General features: G+C 46.9%; 1 protein-coding gene across 1 annotated transcript in view; it reads right to left on the bottom strand.

Moving 5' to 3' along the window:
• The window catches only part of PCF11 (PCF11 cleavage and polyadenylation factor subunit), a 51,237-nt gene that overhangs the window by 18,121 nt on the left and 11,398 nt on the right, over window positions 1-21,718 (bottom strand). The window contains exons 7-14 of the mRNA XM_063951338.1: window positions 18,690-19,146; window positions 16,838-18,567; window positions 15,462-15,567; window positions 5,003-5,119; window positions 4,134-4,278; window positions 3,167-3,350; window positions 2,276-2,431; window positions 2,075-2,167 (exon numbers count right to left, since the gene is read on the bottom strand). Coding sequence (XP_063807408.1) covers window positions 2,075-2,167; window positions 2,276-2,431; window positions 3,167-3,350; window positions 4,134-4,278; window positions 5,003-5,119; window positions 15,462-15,567; window positions 16,838-18,567; window positions 18,690-19,146 — 2,988 coding nt within the window. The remainder of the gene's footprint in view (window positions 1-2,074; window positions 2,168-2,275; window positions 2,432-3,166; window positions 3,351-4,133; window positions 4,279-5,002; window positions 5,120-15,461; window positions 15,568-16,837; window positions 18,568-18,689; window positions 19,147-21,718) is intronic.

Raw genomic sequence — 21,718 nt, 5'->3', positions numbered from 1 at the left:
GGAACCCCAGCATCCACTAGGACGATAGAGAAACTACAGGTAGTTTTTCCTCACTGAACATAATACCCCTATTGGTGGTACTCGTATTATCAGAAATGTGTAAAACATTTTCCATTGCCTCAATCATGTAACGTGTGGTCCTACTGGAAGTCATATTTGTCTCTTCACCGTCGACACTGGAGTCAGTATCCGTGTCGGCGTCTGTATTTGCCATCTGAGGTAACGGGCGCTTTAGAGCCCCTGACGGCCTATGAGACGTCTGGACAGGCACAAGCTGAGTAGCCGGCTGTCTCATGTCAATCACTGTCTTTTGTAAAGAGCTGACACGGTCATAATTCCTTCCAGCAGTTCATCCACTCAGGTGTCGACCCCCTAGGGGGTGACATCCCTATTACAGGCAATTTGCTCCGCCTCCACATCATTTTCCTCCTCATACATGTCGACACAAACGTACCGACACACAGCACACACAGGGAATGCTCTGATAGAGGACAGGACCCCACTAGCCCTTTGGGGAGACAGAGGGAGAGTTTGCCAGCACACCCAGAGCGCTATATATATATATAGGGATAACCTTATATAAGTGTTTTTCCCCTTATAGCTGCTGTATTGTTTATACTGCGCCTAATTAGTGCCCCCCTCTCTTTTTTAACCCTTTCTGTAGTGTAGTGACTGCAGGGGAGAGCCAGGGAGCTTCCCTCCAACGGAGCTGTGAGGGAAAATGGCGCCAGTGTGCTGAGGAGATAGGCTCCGCCCCTTTCTCGGCGGCCTTTTCTCCCGTTTTTCAGTGTAATCTGGCAGGGGTTAAAATTCATCCATATAGCCCTGGGGGCTATATGTGATGTATTTTCGCCAGCCAAGGTGTTTTTATTGCTGCTCAGGGCGCCCCCCCCTAGCGCCCTGCACCCTCAGTGACCGAAGTGTGAAGTGTGCTGAGGAGCAATGGCGCACAGCTGCAGTGCTGTGCGCTACCTTGGTGAAGACAGGATGTCTTCTGCCGCCGATTTTCCGGACCTCTTCTTGCTTCTGGCTCTGTAAGGGGGCCGGCGGCGCGGCTCTGGGACCGGACTCCATGGCTGGGCCTGTGTTCGATCCCTCTTGAGCTAATGGTGTCCAGTAGCCTAAGAAGCCCAATCCACTCTGCACGCAGGTGAGTTCGCTTCTTCTCCCCTTAGTCCCTCGATGCAGTGAGCCTGTTGCCAGCAGGTCTCACTGAAAATAAAAAACCTAAACTAAAACTTTCACTAAGAAGCTCAGGAGAGCCCCTAGTGTGCACCCTTCTCGTTCGGGCACAGAGATCTGAGGCTTGGAGGAGGGTCATGGGGGGAGGAGCCAGTGCACACCAGATAGTCCTAAAGCTTTACTTTTGTGCCCAGTCTCCTGCGGAGCCGCTATTCCCCATGGTCCTTACGAAGTTCCCAGCATCCACTAGGACGTCAGAGAAAAGTGAATTAAACTATACAGGGACTGTGTGCCACATGAGACCACAGAACCCCTGTATAAAATGATCCAACCACTTCATTGTAATGTCATTCATATTACAGGTGTAGGAAAACATACACAAGTTGGAAGCCTTGATAAAGCCAGAGTACACAGAGTAAGGAGAATGTGAGGATTAGCGGGTATGTGTAAATAAATAGTAACAAGAAGTGGCTTAATAGGTAACAGTCTGCTGTGCGCACTGTCTTTCTCAGCTTAGTCAAACTTGTTCTAGACTCCCAGTGTCTGCACTGTGAAGGGAACCCAATACACTTCTATAATGCTTCTCCATGAAGCACACCTGGAGAGGTTAGATCGTTGTCAGAAAGGAGGACACTGCTTAAAATGTCACCACGGGGACAGCAAACATAACAGGCTGCACCTTAAGGTACTGGGGCACTTTCTGCTTTCAGCATATATTTATCACAGGTCATTTACGTGAAACTTGTGCTGTCACCTTGGTAGGCAGGTGGTAGATATACACAATGCACTAATGTACCACTAACCCAAGAGCCACTATAATCCAATATTGTATCTTGCAATTTACTTATGACCAAGTGTTTTAAGAGGACCATTTAGAAGTTCATACACGCACCTTGTCGTTTACACGCATGGCGTTCTTTAGATGCCATTCCTCCTCTTCCTCATCCCAATACTGTTCAAACTGCTCCTGGCAAATCTCACAGATCTGCAAAGGAAGGAACAGATTAGGAAATTGGGTAAAATCGGATATTACCAGAGTGAGTTGCAGGATCATGTCGTGGGTGTAATGTAATTCTAGGCTGTAGGGAAGTACCTCGTCGGCTCCGGCAGGACCAGCTTGCACACTCTGAAATTCCTTCTCCTTCGCAGCCTCCTGAGTTTTTAGTATGACCTCCTCATGTACTCTCTCAAAGAACTGACTCTTAGCCCTTTCTTCCAAGTCTGCAATTTCTTCAAATTCTATCCAATCCTGGACGGAGAAAATTTGGATTTCAGATCAAACGTTTTAGACTTTAATGGAGTATTGGCCCTTTACTGCCCCCTCCCTGCTTCTCATTAAAAAAAACAGAAAAAGGAGCACCAAAGTCAAATAAAAAACAAACGAACAGATTATAAAAAGCATAGCACATTTTTGACAAACTGGTGTTGGTGGCCGATTCCGCTAAGGAAATAATGATGTCCATCTGTAGTTAAGAATAGTTATATATTGCTAGACACGAAAAGGGGCATTCACAATATATATGTATATATCTATATCTATTGAGGTGGATGCCATTTTGGTGTTGTGCTCTTCCTGAATGGCACATTACATTGCAGTATTGCTAGATATTCTCCACACTTCATAGAATTGCGCAGGAAAGCTAGTGATGTTGCAGGTACTGCAATGGGGTAAAATGCTCATAGTATCTGAAGCTTGATTCTCTTGATTGGCTGGTATAACAGATGTAGGCAAAACGGAGATACAACATACATCATTACTAACTCTCACCGCACCCCCCCTCCCCCCCAAAAAACCCTCCAGGTTAGTAAAAGAGAATCAGTGAAGTAGACTGCTTGCAGAAAGTAAAAGGTCAGTATAAAAAGGGATCACCAAAGCACAATTTCAAACTTAGAGACACCTTATGAAAATCAATATCCAGTTATACATGCCCCAGCCCTGTATAGCCCTTTCCATTAATCCACACATACACAATATAAAACTCACCCTCAAGCTATAGTACCACCTCCGGTGGGTTATTTTTCTACTGACATCCTTTTCAGTTCGGTTTTGCCGATAATGCCAATCCAAATGGTCAGCATATACATCAGTCTGAGATTTGGTAAACCTCATGCCACATGAATAGCACTGGATGCCAGTGTATAACCGGTTTATAACACTGTCGTAACGCCTGCAAGTAGAAATGCACATTAACACCTACATAGGAAAAATAAATGATACCCAAACAAATTCATATGTAGCATTTATCTGTAAACCACAAGTGATTGTTGTGTGCACTCTTCCCTTTGGCACTGGCTTGCCGTATTAGCTTAAGACTACACAATAATAGTTCTTCCTTTAAATGCTGTGCTATAGACAACCTTAAAGTGTACTCAACCTCCAGTGGGGCCGATTCAATTTATTGCGATGTTAATAGTGCCAAGAAGGTCCCGGCGCTATTCAATTGAGTGCGATGTTAAGTCAGAGAATGCCCGTTCTCCCAGACTAAACATGGCATTTTGTCGGGAGAACTGGCATTCTCCGACATAAGTACCCGTCGCAATGCTGTATCCGACGCGCTAAGGGCAAAAATCAGCATTGCACTGTCACTTTGCTAGATTTCCCCTCGCACCCCCCTCCGTGGGTTCCATTTGGCCGCAATAAACTAAATAGACCCCAGTGTGCACGGAGCCATATGCAGTCTATCAATTCACAAAACACCTACAGGCATAGTTGACCCTAAATATTGGATACAGTATTCTCAAGCTATTGTTCTGCCTAGAAAATGACTACCATTACTGGCCTAGACAGAGGAATACACATCAAGAAATCTGGACATTAGGAAGATTATTATAAAGATGGCAACTTCTGGGCATACACTTGTATGTTAGGAAGTCTAGACTAAGTTCCATTGGGACAAAGGTTCTCTGCAAGGCACTGCATCAATTGATGGGTCTATATAAAACACACTCACTGTTTGAGAACATCCATAGCGAAGCCAGTTAAGTCAGGAACATCTTGATCCTCTGTGGGATCTTCTTCTTCCTCCTCCTCCTCCTCCACTGCCTCCTCCTCTTCTTCCTCCTCCGGTGCAGGCTTTGTAGAGTTTTCGGTTGATTCTAAAATATATTGTTTAAAAAAATAAATCATCATGTTTGAGCAATAAAAATAGAGACGGGTATCTGCACTAGACTTTTCAAAAAGTAGAAATGCCATTTGGAACAGAGGTGCGAAGCAGTCCAACAATTAGACAATTGGGCAGTGCAACAAAGAAAAATAGAGAACTACTGCGCCCTTAGCGGCAGCAGTTGAGGTTGACTCTGGGTGTCACTAAACACCCCCAATTCAGAATATACAACCAACAAAATTAGGGGAAATTTATATTTGGTGGACAATAAGTGTATATGAGGAACTGAGCCCTTTTTTCTGTTTTTCACTCTTTCATATATTTGGACACATGGAGAGTCGTAGAACACATTATCAGAAGATATAAGGACTACATCTCAAAGACTGTGTAAAGACTCTTTTGGGTATATCCAACCCTATAACACGTTGAATGCTATTGTAATTGCGAGAGATAATTCATACGATCCATACTAGTGTACTTTTTTTGAAGCAGTGCGCAGCAGAGGAAACAAATTGGGCAGTGCAGCTTCTCTCATCTTATAGAACGTAATTAATAAATGCTGCCTCAATGCTAATAGTTGCTATGGGCAACTTAAAGGAGCTGCACCAGAGAGGGGCAACAGCTTGCTATTTGGCTCTTAGTCTGGTGTCTGTAGAAAGTTTGTTTTACAGATAAGTCACAGTTCCTCATGGTATTGGAAGATTCTGTACACTTACGAGAGGAAGAAGTTTCAGCCTGTGACACTTTGAGAATTCCCGTGGAAAGCAGTTTTGAGAACAATTCATTAACATCCAGCTGACCCAAGTGATTTTCAGGATTAGGAAACGAAGCACCTGGAAACAAAAAAAACACCCCACGATCACAATTAACACATGTAATAACAAAATCATTGTTCCCATAATTACAGCACACACAAAGCTTCCACCACATATGATCTTTCCACTTGCAGTCCAATGGGTGCAGGACTAACAAATACTTTACATCATATGAACAACCGTAAATAACCAATCTTTCCCTCTCCCATAAACCATTCAAGGTTGTAAGTTAAGTGTAACATCTGTCAAATTACTTTTTCTGTCAGCCACTAGGGGACACTGGAACAACTTCAAGACCGTGGGGTGATGGTCGCTTACAGGGAGCTGGCACTTTTAATAATCTAAGAAGTGAAAGACTCCTCCCCCTCTATCCCCCATCATACCTCAGTTTTGAATTTGTGCTGAGGGAGCCAGTCACTGCTGACCGAGCTCCTGCTCAGTTCCTTTTACTTTCATTTTTAGTTCAATATTCTAAGGACTTAGTTCCCTTTGGCCTCAGGAACCCTTTGCCACTTACGAGAGAAGTGGGGTCCGGGTAACACACCAGCAGCGTTCAGCAGCAATAGGAACAGCATTTATCAGAAAAGTGCTGTCCGAGAGAAGTGAACACCAGCAGCAGCTGCCTCCTGAACACAACCTGAGGCATTCTGCTTTGGAGAGAGCTCCTTTCTGGGAGCACAGCAGAACCCGCGTCCAGCGCAGCGGCGCCTTCCCTCTCCTCTGCCCGCGTGTGTTCCTTTCTACACTGTCACGCTGACAATACACAGCGTCTTCCTCCCGCTATAAGTTTCTGGTAGGGGTGGTCTCCCTGCATTGCCCAGTGATTGCAAAAACACGCTGTAGCGCATATTTTACCCACTTTTGAAGTCCAGGGACTCGCTTTTCAAAAATGGGAGGGTCCCTGCCGGGGGGGGGGGGGGGGAACGCTTCGCAGCAGCAAATCAGCGTTTGCTGTATTCTTAATGTGCAGCGGCTTCACAGGGTCCCTGGAACAGTATGCAAAACTCCCAGGGTCGCTGCGGAAGACTGTGTTGTCTCTGCTGTGGGTGCATTTAAGGGGAATCCAACGGCTGGCAGATGTGTGTATGTGCTGCTTCGGGGGGAGCCAGTGACTGACTGCTGCAGGGGGAAGGGGCACTGGTGGGGGGCCCGTTGACTGTGTGGGGGTGGCGCTGGAGACCGCTGCCGGGGGGGGGGGGGGAAGACAGAGGAGGGTCACTGGGGTGTGTGTGTGTGTGTGTGTGTGTGTGTGTGTGTGTGTGTGTGTGTGTGTGTGTGTGTGTGCGTGTATGCACAGCCCAGCAGCATTGTCACTCCCCCCTCCCACTAATTTTATACTGTCCAAATCAAGGTCAGTGATTTTTTTATTTGAATCATTAAGATTAATAAGAACCTTAATTCCAATGGGAACTAGAAAAGGACAGACGGGACCCCAATTTTTAAAAGTGAGCGGTCCCTGGGACCCACTTTTTTTTCGGCTCAGCGCGATCACTGCTGCCACGCGCAGCAGAAGGGGGAATAGTGGCAGCCAATGCCCGCCCCTCCTCTCTCCACTTCTGTGCTGCCAGAGCATAGCAGCGATGGTGCCGCAGCATAGGAAGGGGGCGGAGTTGGCGGGTTTTAACCCGTCGATCAAGAGTGCTTTTCTCAGCTAGGCATTCAATAGCAACATTGTTTTTTTCCCTCAGGAATCTGCACTGTAAAACAGACAGGTGCACATTGCTACAGACCGCCAGAAACCAAGGAGCCTGCACAAAACACACAGGCTGGTGGCTGAGGGGATGTAGAATAGGGGAGGCATTCCAATATTACACCTCCCCGTATCCTGATATTCCGCTCTTTTTTCTCTCTGTCTATATTATTGAGACTGTTGGGGTCAGTTGTCTGTCTCCACTGTGTCCGTCACAATGGCAGGCAAGGCACCAGCGAATAAGGAGTCACAAAAAATATATTTGTCTGTGCAGAGTAACAAAAAGCCAACACAGACGATTCCTCTATGTTATGCATGTGCCTCGGAGGTTACTTTAGTTAATCCGTCCCACGACATAAATTTTTCCCCCTGGCGGTAGCACTCACAGGAACCATCTCGCAATTACACACTGAGGTGGCTGCCTTACGGAAGACTCGTGAGGCGGTTAGGGATATGCCTCAAAATGAGGTACCCTCTATTGCTACGGAACCGCCCTGGGTGGCAGGGCTAGCCAAGTCGGTAGAAGGGCTCACAAAATGCTTGGACACATCCAGTAAACAACCGTAGACGGTGGCTAAGAAACGTCCAGTACCATTAATTCTTCAGTCCGATGAATCCGGGGATTCTTAGGATGAAGCTGAAGACGGCGATTGCGAGTTGGGCAAAATTACTGACGCAGACGACGAAGTTACACTGGAACCTTCTCAAAGGGTTGCTCTTATTTTGACTATAAATACAAGTTTTGAACATTTCCGAGACGACGACACCAGATTTGCCAGATACAGCGTTATTTGGTATAAAACGGCGTTCAATGGTCACTTAACCATTTTTCAAATAAACTGGATGATCAGCTGACGGAGGCTTGGAAAAACCCAGACAAACTGTTTCAGAAGCCCAAAAGATTCCTCAGGATTTATCGGTTTCCATCGACTGACTGAAAAATGGAAGAAGTCACCTTGAGTGGACTCCTCTATATCCAGGTTGTCCAAGAAGACGGCATTACCTGTATGGGAGCAACTTCGTTGAAAGAACCGTCTGACAGGAAGCTGGACACCAATTTGAAGTCTATCTATTCAGCCGCAAGCATCTCACTCAGACAACCTTGGTAAGTTCCTGGGTGAACAAGGCAGTGGAGCATTGGGCCACTAAATTGATAAAAGGATTTACAAGAGGGAGTTCCGTTAGAAGTAGTGGTGATCTTAGCGGAACGTATCAAGGAATCTGCTATATACTTAGGAGAAGCGGCTAGAGATATCGGACAAGTTCATTCGAGGATATCAGCAGCAACTATTGCAGCCAGAAGAGTTCTTTGGCTTCAGTCATGGCAAGTGGACACAGTCAAGAGCAGCAGCGGAAGCACTTCCGTTTACAGGCGATATTCTTTTTGGAAAAGAACTAGACTTGTTAATTTCTCAGGCTACAGGTGGTAAAATAAGAATTTACTTACCGATAATTCTATTTCTCGGAGTCCGTAGTGGATGCTGGGGTTCCTGAAAGGACCATGGGGAATAGCGGCTCCGCAGGAGACAGGGCACAAAAAGTAAAGCTTTAGGATCAGGTGGTGTGCACTGGCTCCTCCCCCTATGACCCTCCTCCAAGCCAGTTAGGTACTGTGCCCGGACGAGCGTACACAATAAGGGAGGAATTTTGAATCCCGGGTAAGACTCATACCAGCCACACCAATCACACCGTACAACTTGTGATCTAAACCCAGTTAACAGTATGATAACAGCGGAGCCTCTGAAAAGATGGCTCACAACAATAATAACCCGATTTTTGTAACTATGTACAAGTATTGCAGATAATCCGCACTTGGGATGGGCGCCCAGCATCCACTACGGACTCCGAGAAATAGAATTATCGGTAAGTAAATTCTGATTTTCTCTATCGTCCTAGTGGATGCTGGGGTTCCTGAAAGGACCATGGGGATTATACCAAAGCTCCCAAACGGGCGGGAGAGTGCGGATGACTCTGCAGCACCGAATGAGAGAACTCCAGGTCCTCTTTTGCCAGGATACCAAATTTGTAGAATTTTACAAACGTGTTCTCCCCTGACCACGTAGCTGCTCGGCAGAGTTGTAATGCCGAGACCTCTCGGGCAGCCGCCCAAGATGAGCCCACCTTCCTTGTGGAATGGGCCTTAACCGATTTAGACTGTGGCAGGCCTGCCTCAGAATGTGCAAGTTGAATTGTGTTACAAATCCAACGAGCAATCGCCTGCTTAGAAGCAGGCGCACCCAACTTGTTGGGTGCATACAGTATAAACAGCGAGTCAGATTTTCTGACTCCAGCTGTCCTGGAACATATTTTCAGGGCCCTGACAACTCCTAGCAACTTGGAGTCCTCCAAGTCCCTAGTAGGTGCAAGGCACCACAATAAGCTGGTTCAGGTGAAACACTGACACCACCTTAGGGAGAGAACTGGGGACGAGTCCGCAGCTCTGCCCTGTCCGAATGGACAAACAGATATGGGCTTTTTTGAGAAAAAAACACCAATTTGACACTCGCCTGGTCCAGGCCAGGGCCAAGAGCATGGTCACTTTTTATGTGAGATGCTTCAAATCCACATATTTGACTGGTTTTAAACCAATGTGATTTGAGGAATCCCAGAACTACGTTGAGATCCCACAGTGCCACTGGAGGCACAAAAAAGGGGTTTGTATATGCAATACTCCCTTGACAAACTTCTGGACTTCAGGAACTGAAGCCAATTCTTTCTGGAAGAAAATTTACAGGGCCGAATTTGAACCTTAATGGACCCCAATTTGAGGCCCATAGACACTCCTGTTTGCAGGAAATGCAGGAAACGACCGAGTTGAAATTTCTTTGTGGGGCCTTCCTGGCCTCACACCACGCAACATATTTTCGCCACACGTGGTGATAATGTTGTGCGGTCACCTCCTTTCTGGCTTTGACCAGGGTAGGAATGACCTCTTCCGGAATGCCTTTTTTCCCTTAGGATCCGGCTTTCCATCGCCATGCCGACAAACGCAGCTGCGGTAAGTCTTGGAACAGACATGGTACTTGCTGAAGCAAGTCCCTTCTTAGCGGCAGAGGCCAGAAGACCTCTGTAAGCATCTCTTGAAGTTCCGGGTACCAAGTCCTTCTTGGCCAATCCGGAGCCATGAGTATAGTTCTTACTCCTCTACGTCTTATAATTCTCAGCACCTTAGGTATGAGAAGCAGAGGAGGGAACACATACACCGACTGGTACACCCACGGTGTTACCAGAACGTCCACATCTATTGCCTGAGGGTCTCTTGACCTGGCGCAATACCTGTCCCGTTTTTTGTTCAGACGGGACGCCATCATGTCCACCTTTGGTATTTCCCAACGGTTTACAATCATGTGGAAAAAACTTCTCAATGAAGTTTCCACTCTCCCGGGTGGAGGTCGTGCTGAGGAAGTCTGCTTCCCAGTTTCCATTCCCGGGATGAAAAACTGCTGACAGTGTTATCACATGATTTTCCGCCCAGCGAAAAGTCCTTGCAGTTTCTGCCATTGCCCTCCTGCTTCTTGTGTCGCCCTGTCTGTTTACGTGGGCGACTGCCGTGATGTTTTTCCCACTGGATCAATACCGGCTGACCTTGAAGCAGAGGTCTTGCTAAGCTTAGAGCATTATAAATTTACCCTTAGCTCCAGTATATTTATGTGGAAAAAAGTCTCCATACTTGATCACACTCCCTGGAAATTTTTTCCTTGTGTGACTGCTCCCCAGCCTCTCAGGCTGGGCTCCGTGGTTACCAGCATCCAATCCTGAATGCCGAATCTGCTGCCCTCTAGAAGATGAGCACTCTATAACCACCACAGGAGAGACACCCTTGTCCTTGGATATTGGGTTATCCGCTGATGCATCTGAAGATGCGATCCGGACCATTTGTCCAGCAGATCCCACTGAAAAGTTCTTACGTGAAATCTGCCGAATGGAATTGCTTCGTAGGAAGCCACCATTTTTACCAGGACCCTTGTGCAATGATGCACTGTTTTTAGGAGGTTCCTGACTTGCTCGGATAACTCCCTGGCTTTCTCTTCCGGGAGAAACACCTTTTTCTGGACTGTGTCCAGAATCATCCCTAGGCACAGCAGACGTGTCGTCGGGATCAGCTGCGATTTTGGAATATTTAGAATCCACCCGTGCTGATTGTAGCAGTATCCGAGATAGTGCTACTCCGACCTCCAACTGTTCCCTGGACTATGCCCCTATCAGGAGATCGTCCAAGTAAGGGATAATTAAGACGCCTTTTCTTCGAAGAAGAATCATCAATTCGGCCATTACCTTGGTAAAGACCCCAGGGTGCCGTGGACAATCCAAACGGCAGCGTCTGAAACTGATAGTGACAGTTCTGCACCACGAACCTGAGGTACCCTTAGTGAGAAGGGCAAATTTGGGACATAGAGGTAAGCATCCCTGATGTCCCGGGACACTATATAGTCCCCTTATTCCTGGTTCGTTATCACTGCTCTGAGTGACTTCATCTTAATTTGAACCTTTGTAAGTGTTCAAAAAAAATTTTTAGAATAAGTCTCACCTAGCCTTCTGGCTTCAGTACCACAATATAGTGTGGAATAATACCCCTTTTCTGTAGTAGGAGGGGTAATTTAATTATCACCTGCTGGGAATACAGCTTGTGAATTTTTTCCCATACTACCTCCTTGTCGGAGGGAGACTTGGTAAAGCAGACTTCAGGAGCCTGCGAAGGGGAAACGTCTCGACATTCCCATCTGTACCCCCGGGATACTACTTGTAGGATCCAGGGGTCCTGTACGGTCTCAGCGCCATGCTGAGAACTTGTCAGACGCGGTGGAACGCTTCTGTTCCTGGGAATGGGCTGCCTGCTGCAGTCTTCTTCCCTTTCCTCTATCCCTGGGCAGATATGATCTTATAGGGACGAGAGGACTGAGGCTGAAAAGACGGTGTCTTTTTCTGCAGAGATGTGACTTAGGGTAAAAAACGGTGGATTTTCCAGCAGTTGCCGTGACCACCAGGTCCGATGGACCGACCCCAAACAAGTCCTCTTCCTGTATACGGCCATACTGTGCCGTTTGGAATCTGCATCACCTGACCACTGTCGTGTCCATAACATCTTCTGGCAGTTATGGACATCGCGTTTATTCATGATGCCAGAGTGCAAATATCCCTCTGTGCATCTCGCATATATAGAAATGCTCTATAGTCAATAAAATACTGTCCCTGTCAAGGGTATCAATATTTTTAGTCAGGGAATCCGACCAAGCCACCCTAGCTCTGCACATCCAGGCTGAGGCGATCGCTGGCCGCAGTATAACACCAGTATGTGTGTATATACTTTTTATTATATTTTCCAGCCTTGTCAGCTGGTCCTTGAGGACGGCCCTATCTATAGACGGTACCGCCACTTGTTTTGATAAGCGTGTGAGCGCCTTATCCACCTTAAAGGGTGTTTCCCAACGCGCCCTAACTTCTGGCGGGAAAGGGTATACCGCCCATAATTTTCTATCGGGGGGAACCCACGCATCATCACACACTTTATTTAATTTATCTGATTCAGGAAAAACTATGGTAGTTTTTTCACATCCCACATAATACCCTCTTTTGTGGTACTTGTAGTATCAGAAATACGTAACACCTCCTTCATTGCCTTTAACGTGTGGCCCTAATAAGGAATACGTTTGTTTATTCACCGTCGACACTGGATTCAGTGTCCCTGTCTGTGTCTGTGTCGACCGACTAAAGTAAACGGGCGTTTTAAAACCCTTGACGGTGTTTTTGAGACGTCTGGACCGTACTAATTGTTTGTCGGCCGTCTCATGTCGTCAACCGACCTTGCAGCGTGTTGACATTATCACGTAATTTCCTAAATAAGCCATCCATTCCGGTGTCGACTCCCTAGAGAGTGACATCACCATTACAGGCAATTGCTCCGCCTCCTCACCAACATCGTCCTCCTACCTGTCGACACACACGTACCGACACACAGCACACACACAGGGAATGCTCTGATAGAGGACAGGACCCACTAGCCCTTTGGAGAGACAGAGGGAGAGTTTGCCAGCACACACCAAAAACGCTATAATTATATAGGGACAACCTTATATAAGTGTTTTCCCTTATAGCATCTTAATATATATATAAGCATATCGCCAAATTAGTGCCCCCCCTCTCTGTTTTAACCCTGTTTCTGTAGTGCAGTGCAGGGGAGAGCCTGGGAGCCTTCCCTCCAGCCTTTCTGTGAGGGAAAATGGCGCTGTGTGCTGAGGAGATAGGCCCCGCCCCTTTTTCGGCGGCCTCGTCTCCCGCTCTTAACGGATTCTGGCAGGGGTTAAATATCTCCATATAGCCTCCGGAGGCTATATGTGAGGTATTTTTAGCCAAAATAGGTATTCATTTGCCTCCCAGGGCGCCCCCCTCCCAGCGCCCTGCACCCTCAGTGACTGCCGTGTGAAGTGTGCTGAGAGGAAAATGGCGCACAGCTGCAGTGCTGTGCGCTACCTTTAGAAGACTGAGGAGTCTTCTGCCGCCGATTCTGGACCTCTTCTTACTTCAGCATCTGCAAGGGGGCCGGCGGCAAGGCTCCGGTGACCATCCAGGCTGTACCTGTGATCGTCCCTCTGGAGCTGATGTCCAGTAGCCAAGAAGCCAATCCATCCTGCACGCAGGTGAGTTCACTTCTTCTCCCCTAAGTCCCTCGTTGCAGTGATCCTGTTGCCAGCAGGACTCACTGTAAAATAAAAAACCTAAGCTAAACTTTCCTAAGCAGCTCTTTAGGAGAGCCACCTAGATTGCACCCTTCTCGGCCGGGCACAAAAATCTAACTGGCTTGGAGGAGGGTCATAGGGGGAGGAGCCAGTGCACACCACCTGATCCTAAAGCTTTACTTTTTGTGCCCTGTCTCCTGCGGAGCCGCTATTCCCCATGGTCCTTTCAGGAACCCCAGCATCCACTAGGACGATAGAGAAATCTACCTTCTTACCAACCCTTCTACCACCACCTAAGCACTTATACTGGAACCTCCTTTCGTTCCACTCAACCTTTTAGGGGATGCGGTAGATATACACCCTTGCAAGGTAGAGGTCGCGGCAAGCAACCAGTCGTTGCTTGTCGGCCAGACCCAAAATCTGCAGAAAAGACCGTGGTATGACAGTCTCCCTTCCCACCGGGGTCCAAGTACGGTGGGAACGCGGCTTTGAAACTTTCAGGATGCCTGGTTCAAGATATCAGACAATACGTGGATTTGCAATATCATTTCCTAAGGGTACAAGTTAGATTTCGCCGCAAAAGAAATATTTTACGACAAGTCTTCCACTTCTTCTGGATTTTGCCCTTCAAGCTACAATACAGTCCTTGGTGGAATCGGCTGCGTTAATGCCAGTACTACCGCTTTCATTTTCAGTTTGGAACCTTACCATTCGGTCTGTCCGCAGCACCCAGGGTGTTTACCAAGGTCATGTCAGTGATGATTGCACACCTCAGATCATTTTGAGTCACAATAATACCATACCTAGACGTCCTCATCAAAGCTCCATCCAATCTCGTTCTACAGTAGCATGCTCTATTAACACACACTATTAGAACACTGATGGATAATCAATTTTCGGAAATCCAACCAAGCAGTCACAGCGTATCCAGTATCTCGGTTGAAGATCTACATGGAACGAACAGCACAGTTACAAAAAAGACTGATGCTTCATTAGCGTTTTATGATCTCCCACGTTGAGGGTGGCCTTCTACTAAGCAGACCTTGGCCCGCTGGATTCGGTTGACTATTCATCAAGCCTATCTACACCAATCTAGGTTATCTCCATTATCCATTGCAGCACACTGCACGCTCAGTTGGGTCTTCCTAGGCCGCTAGTAGGGTAAGGGTGAGCTACGACGTCTCAACTCTGTAGAGCAGCCACCAACTCTGTAGAGCAGCCACGTGGTCCAGGATTCATATGTTTGCCAAATTCTACAAGTTTGATACTTTTGCGGCTTCATCTTCACGGTTTGGCAGTTTTATTTTGCAAGTTCCTCAGCGATCTCCCGCCCAGGGGGGAACTTTGGGACGTCCCCACGGTCTTGGAAGTTCTGCCAGTGCCCCCTAGTGGCTGACAGAAAAAGAGGATTTTGGTACTTACCGATAAATCCCTTTTTCGGAAGCCATAGGGAACTCTGGCCGCCCAACCGTCGCTGTTACCTTGCCTTAATTATTGTTCTATTTAACTATGTGCCCTCCTCCCTCATATATAGTTTTGTTCTCTCATTCCAGTCTTCTCTCGGCTAATTCATAACTGAGGAATGATGGAGGAGGAGCCTGTTTCACTTTTTAGATTATTTAAAGTGCCAGCTCCCTGTATGCCTCCATCACCACCCTACGGTCTTGAAGTTGTGCCAGTGTCCCCTATGGCTTCCGAAAAAGGGATTCATCAGTACCAAAATCTTCCTTTAAAGTACACTTGTAGCCCAAACAAATATATTGCAACACATTTTACCGGTACCCGTTGGCACAACAAACCACAATTAGACAATACTTCATGTCCAGTGTACATGCACAAAAAAATAAAATACCTCAAGATGGTGCAGACTTGGGTGACCCAGCATATGCCAGGTCCCTTTATATACTAGACATACTTATTTATAAGCTTGAAATACAGTTTTATAGATAAAGCAAAAGATTTCACATTTATAAATAAAAGTACTTAAAAGGCCTACCTGGTTGGTGATTAACAAATACTCCAGTATTAGGTGCTTGTGCTGAGGATATTAATGGTTCCTGATTAAACGGAGCTTGTTGGGAAACACCACCAATAGGCAGGAACTGAAACAATTTGAAAAAGATGTAAATAAAACGCTTCAAAATAACCCAGCCACAAAACACTCTTAATTACCCTGCAATGATGGGGACCTATAATACTGTTACGACATACCTTACTGTATCATAAACAAAAAAAAACACTACAGTTTACGCTGTAATTAACAGTTGAATCCAGATTGCAAGATGTTAACTGCATTCTTAAGCAGTCACCTTTCTGCTTTGTACACAGGGGGCAATTCAAACTGCAGCGATCGCAGTCTGAATCTTTTTGTGGTGTGCGCACATGCAGTGGCCGCAGTGCGCACCCCTGGAGCCCAGTGAGATGCTATCAGCATCTCTTGGCTCCGATCACCTCTGCCCGATTGACAGGCAGAGGCAGTCGTGGGGCGAGGCGTGCCAACAGCGTTAGAACGCTGTTGGTGCTGGACAATCCGGACTACGGATCGTTTTGGGGCGGCCCGCGGCAGCTGGGACCCAGGATGCGACAAGAAGCTCCCTGCCAGCGCACAGGAACTGCGCTGGCAGGGAGCTACTTGTCAGGTACAAAAGCATCGCAGCCATGCAATGCTTTTGTACCTTTGCAGCGGGGCAGACTAGCCCTGTGCTGGGCGGCGTCCCCCCCCCCCCCCCCCCCTCCCCATCTAGGATCAACTCTGAATTACCCCCCAAATTCCCATCTATTGCAAGCAGCCATCTATATTGGGCAGTACTCATGGTGCAATGGTTAGCATTACTGCCTCACAGCACTAATGTCCCAACTGTGGAGTTTGTGTATTTTCACCGTGCTTGCGTGGGTTTTCTCCGGGTGCTCCGGTTTCCTCCCACAATATACTGGTAGGATAATTGGACCCTTACAAAATTAACCCTAGCATGAGTTTGCACATGTGATTGGGAATATAGATTGTAAGCTCCACTGGGGCAGGGACTAATGTGAATGGCCAAATATGCTCTTTAAAGCGCTGCAGAATATGCGTGCGCTATGTAAATAACTGGTAATACATAAATAAGTAAAGTTGTAATTGTAGAATAGTATATTTTAAAATTAGAAAAGAGGCTTCGATGCAGAAATTTAGAGATACTTGCTTAGGCTGGAGAAGCCAGCAGGGAACAGAAAATAAATAGATAGTAATACATTTAATAAAATTATGCACCTACTTTAAAATGTGAATTTAAACAATGAATTAGGATCCATATGATTAAATTCAACCGCTGCCAATTTTATATTTTTAATCCCCTTGGTCAGCCAATTTCACACAAAATATAAAAAACTTACTGGTGGGTTTGATTGCATATTTCCAGGCATGTTGAAGTTTCCAAATGGAGGTCCTTGTTGATTTTTATCCTCAAAATAAGGTGCAGATGGCCTAGGAAGTTGGTTGGGGAAGCACTGCACTCCAGGTGCAGGAGGCCCAGCAAACCCTGGCCCTTGTGGCATGTCAAATCTTTGATCTGGTCTTTGAAATTGCATACCTTGTGGTTGCCCAGGAAATATGTTCTGAGGGTCAACAAATGGACCAGTTTGTGAGTATGGTGGAGCATTTTGTCCAATGGGCGGATGATTTACATTATCAAATCGTGGTCCTTGGTGTCCAACAGGCCTCTCAAACCGTGGCTGCTGATTGGGGCCATCAAACCTTTGTGGTATAGGTCCATCAAACCGTGGCTGTATTTGCATTGGTGCATCAAATCTTGGAGGTGTCTGGTGTCCAGGAGGGCCATCAAATCTTTGAGAAGGCTGTCCAGTTAGACCATCAAATCTTGGTAAGATAGGTGCTTGGCTTTCAAATCTGTTAACTGGTGCATTTTCAAATCTGGGTCCACCTTGCCCCATCGGTCCATCAAACCTCATTAAAGCTTGCGTATTAGATCTATGATCAAACCGTGGAGGTTGATTTGCATCAAATCTTGGGCCATGGGGACCGTCAAATCTTGGACCATGCGGTCCATCGAATCTCGGACCATCAAACCTCGGGCCCGGAGGTCCATCATACCTTGGACCGAGAGGACCCTCAAACCTTGGACCAGGAGGCCCATCAAACCTTGGATTGTGTGGTCCATCAAACCTCATTGGGCCCATAGGTTTAACAGCAACAGCATCAAATCTAATTGGCTGCCCCATTGGTTGTTCAAATCTAATGGGTGGGCACGGTCCTCCTTCAAACCTTTGTTGCAGTAATGGTGGCCTGGGTGAGCCTTCAAATCTTTGTTGATCAAATCTTTGAGACCCTGAACTACCTTCAAACCTTTGTGGACCTTCAAATCTTTGGGGCCCTAAGCCACTGTCAAATCTTTGAGTTCCTTCAAACCTTTGGGGACCTGAGCCTCCTTCAAATCTTTGATGCCCATCAAAATTTTGCAGTCCAGTATCAAACCTTTTTGGTCCTAGGCCACCTTCAAACCTCTGAGGGTCCAATGGTTGCACACCCTCAAAGCGTGGTGGACCCAACTGTTGGCCAGGAGCACCATCAAATCTCTGTGGACCTAAAAGATTACCTTGAGGACCCTCTATTCTTTGAGTGTTCATTGGCATATTAGTAATCATTTGATTTGGCACTCCTTCAAACCTATGCATAGTGTGACTCTGTAAATTGACCGGTTGTCCAATATTTTCAAACCTGGTAGCATCAGCCAAGTTACCCGCCACAGCATCAAAATGGGTATCCACTGGCTGTCCTTTTAAGGTGTCAAAGTGCTGACCTCCAACTTGATTAACTGGTGCACCATCAAACAGGGAGCATGGTTGTGCAGGAGAACTTTCTCTAACATTCAAAACGGTGGAGGACTCTTCAAATACCTTACCACCATGGCCATCTCCTCGATTACCAGGTAAGTGCGTTGGGACATCGAGCAGCGGTCTGCGTTCCTCAAGCAAACTACCATGCTGTAAGTTCTCTTTTCCTAATGGTGTATTGTCTACAAAAGTGGCCTGCTCAGAATCATTGTATCTAGATCTTTTGTGAGAATATCGTTCATTGCAGGAGGGTCTCTGCTCTTCTCTTAAACCTTTCCGGGGGAAAAAGAAAAAATACCACTATTATAAATAAGGAATTTAAACTTAATAGGTCAACAAAGTCAAGAAACCATGAGCAACATTGCAAACTTTGAAATAGTAAGGTTCAACCTACCAAGTGTAGATAGTTCTCTCAAATCATCTGATCTTCTGTGACTTTCATGGCCGAGGTCATCCTCGTGAGATCTTGCTCCCAACACCGGAGAAGGACGTCGGACGCCGTCTGGAAACAGATCACTACTTTCAGATAAATTGCATGGTCTTCTACCATCGTGCTCAACGTCATTACAACCAAGAATCATATCCTCCACATCCATATCCATGAATCCTTGCTCTAAGAAGTTATGTTGAACCTGTGTTCTTCTCAGCTTGGCTTTATGCTGGTAGTAATTCAATTCAGCATTGGAAAGAAGGGGTTTCTTTTGCAGCCCTCCTTTGACATCCTCCGTGGGACTGTCCCACACACTGCACCGGAGTTTTTCTTCTTGATACTGAAAGAGTTGCCGAATTTGATGAGCCACAACAAGGAATTCTTCCTGTGAAATTTCCCCAGACGCCAATCGCTCATTGGCCTATAATAAAAAAAAAAGAAATATATGTAAGACTGTGACAAAGAGGACCACCCCCCCGCAAAAAAAAAAAAAAAACCACCTCAATGCTCAACATGTGAATAATAAAAATAAGATTTCACTTACCGGTAAATCTATTTCTCGTAGTCCGTAGTGGATGCTGGGGACTCCGTAAGGACCATGGGGAATAGACGGGCTCCGCAGGAGACAGGGCACTTCAAGAAAGAATTTGGATACTGGTGTGCTCTGGCTCCTCCCTCTATGTCCCTCCTCCAGACCTCAGTTAGAGAAACTGTGCCCGGAAGAGCTGACAGTACAAGGAAAGGATTTTGGAATCCAGGGCAATACTCATACCAGTCACACCAATCACACCGTATAACTTGTGATAAACTTACCCAGTTAACAGTATGAACAACAACGGAGCATCAGATCAACCCTGATGCAACCATAACATAACCCTTATTTAAGCAATAACTATACACAAGTATTGCAGAAGAGATCCGCACTCGGGACGGGCACCCAGCATCCACTACGGACTACGAGAAATAGATTTACCGGTAAGTAAAATCTTATTTTCTCTAACGTCCTAGTGGATGCTGGGGACTCCGTAAGGACCATGGGGATTATACCAAAGCTCCCAAACGGGCGGAAGAGTGCGGATGACTCTGCAGCACCGAATGAGCAAACACAAGGTCATCCTCAGCCAGGGTATCAAACTTGTAGAACTTTGCAAAAGTGTTTGAACCTGACCAAGTAGCCGCTCGGCAAAGCTGTAATGCCGAGACCCCTCAGGCAGCCGCCCAAGAAGAGCCCACCTTCCTAGTGGAATGGGCCTTAACTGATTTTGGCAGCGGCAATCCAGCCGCAGAATGAGCCTGCTGAATCGTGTTACAGATCCAGCGAGCAATAGTTTGCTTTGAAGCAGGAGCACCAAGCTTGTTGGAAGCATACAGGATAAACAAAGATTCTGAGTTCCTGACCCTAGCCGTTATGGCTACATAAACTTTCAAGCCCTGACCACATCAAGTAACTCAGAATCCTCCAAGTCACGAGTAGCCACAGGCACCACAATAGGTTGGTTCATATGAAAGGATGACACCACCTTTGGCAGAAATTGCGGACGGGTCCGCAATTCTGCCCTGTCCATATGGAAAACCAGATATGGGCTTTTATGTGACAAAGCCGCTAATTCTGACACACGCCTTGCTGAAGCCAAGGCTAATAGCATGACCACCTTCCACGTGAGAAATTTTAACTCCACGGTCTTAAGTGGCTCAAACCAGTGTGACTTTAGGAAACTCAACACCACGTTAAGATCCCAAGGTGCCACAAAAGGGGGCTGAATATGCAGAACTCCCTTTACAAACGTCTGAACTTCAAGTAGAGAAGCCAGTTCTTTTTGAAAGAAAATGGATAGGGACGAAATCTGGACCTTAATGGAACCCAATTTTAGGCCCAAAGACACTCCCGACTGTAGGAAGTGAAGGAAACGGCCCAGCTGGAATTCCTCCGTAGGGGCATTCCTGGCCTCACACCAAGCAACATATTTTCGCCATATACGGTGATAATGTTTAGCCGTCACGTCCTTCCTAGCCTTTATCAGCGTAGGAATAACCTCATCCGGAATGCCTTTTTCTGCTAGGATCCGGCGTTCAACCGCCATGCCGTCAAACGCAGCCGCGGTAAGTCTTGGAACAGACCGGGCCCCTGTTGCAACAAGTCCTGTCTTAGAGGCAGAGGCCAAGGGTCCTCTGTGAGCATTTCTTGCAGCTCTGGATACCAAGTCCTTCTTGGCCAATTCGGAACAATGAGTATTGTTCTCACTCCTCTTCTTCTTATGATTCTCAGCACCTTGAGTATGAGAGGAAGAGGAGGAAATACACAGACCGACTGGAACACCCACGGTGTCACCAGTGCGTCTACAGCTATCGCCTGAGGGTATCTTGACCTGGCGCAATAACTCTGTAGCTTTTTGTTGAGGCGGGATGCCATCATGTCTACTTGTGGCGGTTCCCACCGACCTGCAATCTGTGCAAAGACTACGTGATGAAGTCCCCACTCTCCCGGGTGGAGGTCGTGCCTGCTGAGGAAGTCTGTTTCCCAGTTGTCCACTCCCGGAATGAACACTGCTGACAGTGCTCTTACGTGATTCTCCGCCCAGCGAAGAATTCTGGTGGCTTCCGCCATCGCCACCCTGCTCCTTGTGCCGCCTTGGCGGTTTACATGAGCCACTGCAGTGATGTTGTCTGACTGAATCAGCACCGATTGGTCGTGAAGCAGGGTCTCCGCTTGACGTAGGGCGTTGTATATGGCCCTAAGCTCCAGGATATTGATGTGAAGGCAAGTCTCCTGACTTGACCACAGCCCTTGGAAATTTCTTCCCTGTGTGACTGCTCCCCACCCTCGGAGGCTTGCGTCCGTGGTCACCAGGACCCAGTCCTGAATGCCGAATCTGCGGCCCTCGAGAAGGTGAGCCTGCAGCCACCACAGGAGAGACACCCTGGCCCTGGGGGATAGGGTGATCAGCCGATGCATTTTTGGATGTGATCCGGACCACTTGTCCAACAGGTCCCAT

The sequence above is a fragment of the Pseudophryne corroboree genome, chromosome 2 (genome assembly GCF_028390025.1).
Source record: "Pseudophryne corroboree isolate aPseCor3 chromosome 2, aPseCor3.hap2, whole genome shotgun sequence".
In the NCBI taxonomy this organism is placed as follows: Eukaryota; Metazoa; Chordata; class Amphibia; order Anura; family Myobatrachidae; genus Pseudophryne; species Pseudophryne corroboree.
Note: the sequence above shows the minus strand (reverse complement) of the source record. Positions and strands in the feature narration are given on the sequence as shown.